The 6,000-nt window shown below is 52.5% G+C and overlaps 1 protein-coding gene across 2 annotated transcripts; it reads left to right on the top strand.

Moving 5' to 3' along the window:
* Nucleotides 1–782: 782 nt before the first annotated feature.
* Nucleotides 783–3,287, top strand: LSM10 (LSM10, U7 small nuclear RNA associated). 2 transcript variants are annotated; one of them, XM_055403449.2, is made up of 2 exons: nt 783–1,094; nt 2,548–3,287. In XM_055403449.2, the coding sequence occupies exon 2, from the start codon at nt 2,563–2,565 to the stop codon at nt 2,929–2,931; it is 369 nt and encodes a 122-aa protein (XP_055259424.1). In that variant the 5' UTR covers nt 783–1,094; nt 2,548–2,562; the 3' UTR covers nt 2,932–3,287. The 2 variants fall into 2 exon arrangements, with proteins under 2 accessions (XP_055259424.1, XP_088691265.1); XM_088835139.1 differs by lacking the exon at nt 783–1,094 and adding an exon at nt 1,118–1,434.
* Nucleotides 3,288–6,000: the final 2,713 nt, after the last annotated feature.

Below are 6,000 nucleotides of genomic sequence, written 5' to 3'. Positions count from 1 at the left end.
GAAATGGCAATGCACTCCAATATTCTTGCCTGAAAAGTCACATGGACTGAGGAGCCTGGCGGGCTACAGGGGTTGCAAGAGTCCGAAACGACTTAGCAACTAAACCACCACCACCATCACCAGAAGAAAATCCAGTCTCACGTAGAAATGGGGTTGGAAAAAGAACTCCCAATTGGAGGAGAACCACTGAGATAGAGGCCTCTCCTGAGAAGTTCCACTGTGGAAGGTAGGAAAACAGAGGAGCTGCCAGGGAGGAGAAAGACATTTTCTATTTTTAGGATAAGAAGAGACCAGCTGTGACGAAGGATAAAAAAGGGATGGTTTCTGAGAGAGGCTGAAATCAGTAAATGAGAGGGTAAGGGAATGACCTAAGCGTAACTCATGGGGCTTCTCCAGTGTGCCAGGTGCTGTCACACACTAATGAAGGTCACTCAAACCTTGAAGGGGCGTGGCTCAGATGGTAAAGAGGTGAAAGTCAAAGTCGCTCAGTCGTGTCCGACTCTTTGCTACCCCACGGGCGGTAGCCTGCCACTCTCCTCTGTCCGTGGGACTCTCCAGGCAAGAATACTGGAGTGAATTGCCAGAAGGGGATCTTCCCAACCCAGGGTTCGAACCCGCATCTCCTGCATTGCAGGATGGACTCTTTACCGACAGGGCCGCCAGCGAAGCTATTATTATTTCATTTGCTGAATGAAAGAATGACTCCAAAGAAGAGAATCCAGTGACGTAGGTGGGGCAGCAGGAGGGCGAGTCTCGAGCCCGCAAGGCATTCTGGGGATTGTAGTTCCGGGCTCGCTGCGGGGGACGCCAGCTCTGCGCTCGGCCGCGCGCTCGATGCTCCGGAAGGAGCGAGCGGCCCAGCTGTTGCCCTGGCGTCTTAGTCCGGCAGCGGGAGGGAGGCCGGCCGGCTAGGCGCCCAATAGTTTCGGCGGCGACGTGCAGCGGGACAGCGGAAGGAACCCGCGCGGCGGGCCTGGGGAGCCAGGGGCAGAGCGCGAGCGAGCCTGGAACCACAGCGGCGGCGGGAGCGGGGCCAGCGTCTTCCTCCCGGCTGCTGAGCTGAGCTCCTCTTCCCACGCCCGCTCCCACGCTCTGTGAGTAAAGGGTCGTCACCATCCCCACTCTAGGGACTGTCTAATAGGCTTGAAGAAGCCAGGTGGCTTTCTTGAGGTCGACCCTCCTAGGAAGTGACCGAGCCCCGTCCTCGGGCCCAGACCTGCCTCTTTGCAGCCACTGTGCTCCCCGAAACCCTCGTTTGAGCGGATATGCCTGGTGAAACCTGGGTGGGGTCGTTAAGAGCCTTCCGGCCCAACTCCTAGCACCTTGTCAGTGGAGTGGGTAGCTAGCTTGCCAAACTTCATGCCACCCTGCACAGCCCTGTCTGGATCCTGAGTGAAGTCCTAAGGAAAGAACTTCAAACACCTGGCTCTCAAGGTCTGAAAATGGGGGATGGATAAGACAGAGTTACATTAGTACAGCATCCGAGCATGTCGAAAGCAAAGGAAGATACACTCAGTGTGGTGAGAACCTGTTAACCTCGCCTGTTGGTTTAATAGACGTGGAAACAGGTTCAGAGACATTAAGTAACTGGCCTAGGTCTACAGAGTGTGGGTGGAGTGGGGATTCCAACCTCCGTTTCTCCACCTTCAATACCTATGTGCCATATAGGCTACCATTTCCTTTTTTTACAGTTGTCTAAATTCCTGTTTACGTGGCAGCAGCATCGTGTGGACCAGTCGTTCTCAGTGGGCCCTAGACCAGCAATATCAGCATCAGCTGAGAATATGTTAGAAATGCACATTCTTGGGCTCCACCTCAAACGGACTGAGTTAGAAAGTGGGGGGAATCCTTTAGCCCCTCCTGCAGGTGATTCTGATGCACACTAATGTCTGAGAACTGGTGAAGCGATTCATCCAGGGGTCATATTAAAATGCAGCTTCTGTCAGTAGATCTGGGGAAAGCCTAGAGATTCTGCATTCTGAAACAAGTACTTGGGTGATGCTGAAACTGCTGGTCCACAGACCATACTTTGAGCAGCAAGGGTGTAAACTACACTTTAGAGGAGTGGTTCTCAAACTCCTTGTCTCTGCGTTTAGATGCACATTAGAATTACCTGGGGAGCTTTTACAAAATAGGGTACCTGAGCCCCACCCCTGACCAAATGAATCAGAACCTCTGGGGTGTGGTGACCAGAAACTCACTGGGTGATTCTCACAATGAGGGTTCAGAACTCTGGGTGTGGGAATTGGAGCTGGGCAGCCATGGATTTGAATCCCAGCACCTTGGGCCAGTTACTTAACATCTCCTGGCCGGATTTTCCTTGTTTATAAAGTGAGTGTAAGTGATCCTTGGTTTGCAAGGTGTTGTGAGGATTCTATAAGGTGTGTCCACGAAAGCACCTAAGGGCGCTCCATAGGCATAAAAACTGGGGAGGTGGGCATACTTGGTGAAGTCTGGGCTGGGGATTTTGTGCTAAAAGCTGACGTCAGTGAGCAAGCACCCATACTCCTTAGCCTGCTTCAGCTTCCCTGTGTGTGCCCCTCCCAGGGCGAGCGTGGAAGAATGGAGGTGAGCCACTCGGTGAAGGAGCGGACCATCTCCGAGAACAGCCTGATCATCCTGCTGCAGGGCCTCCAGGGCCAGGTCACCACCGTGGACCTGCGGGATGAAAGCGTGGCCCATGGACGCATAGACAACGTCGATGCTTTCATGAACATCCGCCTGGCCCAGGTCACCTACACAGACCGCTGGGGGCATCGGGTGGAGCTGGACGACCTCTTTGTGACAGGCCGGAACGTCCGGTACGTCCACATCCCCGACAGCGTGAACATCACCGCAACCATTGAGCAGCAGCTGCAGGTCATCCATCGGGTGCGTTACTTTGGCAGCAAGGGGCAAGGCCGGCAGGAATTTCCCTCCAAGAACTCTTAAGTAAGCCTGTTCCGGTCCCCACTCAGATTCCTGCAGACTTCTTCTGAGCCAAAGCCTGCTCTCCCTGCCCACCCAGAACCTGGGACGGGAGCAGGACCAGCCCAGAAGCTGGTGTCTGACAGACGTCACCTGTCACAGCTGCCTTTCTCAGGGTCTCACCTCTCAGACTCACCCTGGGACCCGGAATTTTAGTTATCTGACTGTGGCCTTGGGGTAGATGACAATCCCGCCTTTGGATCGTTATTTATCTGAATCTCTAATTTACTGATTTAGGGACTGTGTCAGATAGTTTTCAACCCTCTTGCATTGAGGATTATTAAACATGCTGGGCCTGAGGGGCCCCATTTCTCTTGTAATTGTGTTTTTTCTCATGAAACAAAAGGAGGATGCAGACAAGTCTGTGCCTCGTGCTTTCTGCTCTGTGCTGGGCTCCTTGTTGGTCTTGTGTCATAGGGTGCTGGGTTGCAAGCATGGCTGCACATTGGAGTTACCTGGCCCTCCCTCACCTATTTGGCTTTAATTGGTGTGAGTTGTGGCCTGAACAGTGGTGGTGGTGTTTTTTTTTGTTTGTTTCCCAGGTGATAGTAAATATGCAGCAAAGTTTGAGGGTGTAGGAGAGGCCTTCAGTCTGGTCAGGGAAAGCGACTCTTCTGTTCAGATTTACGGCTGGAGAGCTTGTTCATCTCAGTACTCTTTCCTGGGGGAGAGCCTGGAGTAATCTCGGACCCTCCCCTCAAGTGTAGGAGCTCATCCAGCAGCAAGAAATCAGGTTCTGATTCTGATGTTAAGCCCTCGGGGATGAAGGGGGTCTCAGGATGAGAACCCCAACCTTTGTTGTAACTGCCTCCCTGAGCCTTAGCAGCCCTGCTACAGGCCAACTACCATCTCAGTGAAAGCAACTCTGTCCCGTGGAACCAGAGATTTTGCCTTCATCAAACAAACATCCACAGAGAAGCTGCCATGTGTCAGGGCTCCTGCTGAGCACACATTGTCCAATAAGCTCTGGTCCCTTCTGGAGAGGAACTTAGAATCTAGGGCCAGAGGTAGACATTTCCCGAGGGAGACTGCAGAGCTTTGTTCGTTTGGGCACAGGCAGCCCACAGTCACTGTGTTGTCCCTGGACCATCTCAGCAGAACCAGCTGGAATGTCTAGAAGAACCACCTTCCTGGATCCCCGGATTGAAAACAGAATCTGGAGCCTGAAATTTTGCTTTATTAACACCCATCCACCATGAGTCCTTTTCCTGTTGTATTTCTTCTATTGCCCAAAGGCCACAGGGGAGAACAGTGGATCCGAGCAGAGAGAAAACCATCGCTCTGAGTTGCCAGGCCTCTCTGATGGCTAGAGTTAAGGAGAGCAACCCGAGAAGACTGCGGGTAAGAGAAACCAGAGGGCAGGTGCAGAAGGGAGTCGTCACTGTGGAAATGTCTGTTCTGACAACCAGTGGGGAGACAGCACCTCACTGTGCTGAGCTGGCGGGGAGTCTCCCCACACTGCCGCTGTCACAGACATTTCCCACATGTCTGCAGATGCTGCAACACTTGAAGAGGGCCCGGGCTGGGAGTTCAGCCTAAAGGTGGAGGAGAGGTAGGCCTGGCTCTGCTTTCAGATGGTGTGTGGGGGTGGGGTGGGGGCATCTGAAGGGAGGAGGGGCAACTTCTACATCCTCCACAAAGAGCAAGGGAAAGCCTAGCTGAGAAGGGCGGCTCTGGACCCATTCTGTCAGTTCTGTAAGCATTCTGCACAGACCCCAGTGGGCCTCTGTGTTTCCAAAGACAGATGGGAGGCAGGGTAACAAGAACTTCTGAGATACACTAGTGCCATATCCCTGGGGTAGAGCACAGCGCTGTGTTCAAGCCCCAAGGTTATGGGTCTTGGAGTCTGGTCCTGGACTGCTGGGAAATTGACCAGGGCCCAGGTAGGGATGAGGGGGAGCTCAGTTCTCACCAAGCTATGGCAAGCCACAGGTCATTCATTCCATAAGTAATTTGAGTCACAGTGCCAGCTACTGAGGGAACGACAAGAGAAACAGGGGTCCTGCTGTCAGGGAGCTGACATTCTGGAGGGGGTGACGAACAAAGAAAAGTAGACAGGAAGGAAGTAAACAGGGCACATGGAGATAAAATAGGTTTTATTTCCAAAAGTGTAGTCTGAAGAAGTTAAATTTAAACTGAGAAGGCACCTACCATTTAAAGAGCCAAGGGAAGGCAGAGGAAGTCGCCAGTGCAAAGGTCCTGAGGTGGGAAGGCTTGAGGGTTGGGGGCAATAACCAAATACCACTATGACTGTTGGTGGAGAAGAAGGAGGCAGGAAAAATGGGAAGGGGGTAAGGCAAATGATACAGGGGCTTGTGGGTCAGGAGTATAGCTGGTTCCAATCTCAAGTGTGTAAGAAACATAGCCTGAATTTTCTCTAACTCAACTGAATTCATGTTTTGCTTTATTCAGCCAGAGTGGCCGAAACTTAATTGCAGTCAATTCAGGGTTCCCCATCACTTTCTTTGAAATCGGTTGAATTCCAGGGCACTTCCTTTCAAGATGCCAAAGCATGGGAAGGGCGGTCCCACTGGCATCCCCTGAGATGTCCTGGTTCTGTCCTGGTCTTCTGTCTTCAGCCCATTCAGGATGCTGCCAAGGCACTCCTTCCTCACCTCCCGTCCGATTGTAACCCATCCCCCTCTTGGTGTTCAGACTGTCACTCTTACCAGGCCAGTCAGACCCAGCAAGTTCCTAGGATCTTGGGTGAGTTGGGCCCCGTTTGCCCCAGTGCAGCACAGAGGGTTCTGTTACTTCTTGGCACTCCACCAGGAAAGGGAGCACACGTATTCCTGCTTCCTGGGCCCTGAGACCCAGCGGATGCCCTCTAGCGCATAGGCTGAGCTGCTCTATTCTCAGGGACCACCCCCTCAAGTCTCAGTCTCCCAGATCCCCCTCCTTACAGTTTTCTAAATTTAGATCTCCACAGATATTCTTTCCATCCCTCCCTGAAGGCGAGCAAGGCTCTTAGTATTCAGAAGCTAAAAATGAACTCTGCATTCTGGTGTGTCATTTGTTTCCTGGCATAATGAA

This window comes from Moschus berezovskii, chromosome 4, assembly GCF_049115385.1.
Source record: "Moschus berezovskii isolate FMDL1 chromosome 4, NW_MosBer_1.0, whole genome shotgun sequence".
NCBI classification, from domain to species: Eukaryota; Metazoa; Chordata; class Mammalia; order Artiodactyla; family Moschidae; genus Moschus; species Moschus berezovskii.
This window is presented reverse-complemented; position numbering and strand designations above follow the sequence as displayed.

Excerpts from the sequence above, each read along its gene's own strand:
- LSM10 (XM_055403449.2), top strand. The coding sequence starts at position 2,563 with ATGGAGGTGAGCCACTCGGTGAAGGAGCGGACCATCTCCGAGAACAGC.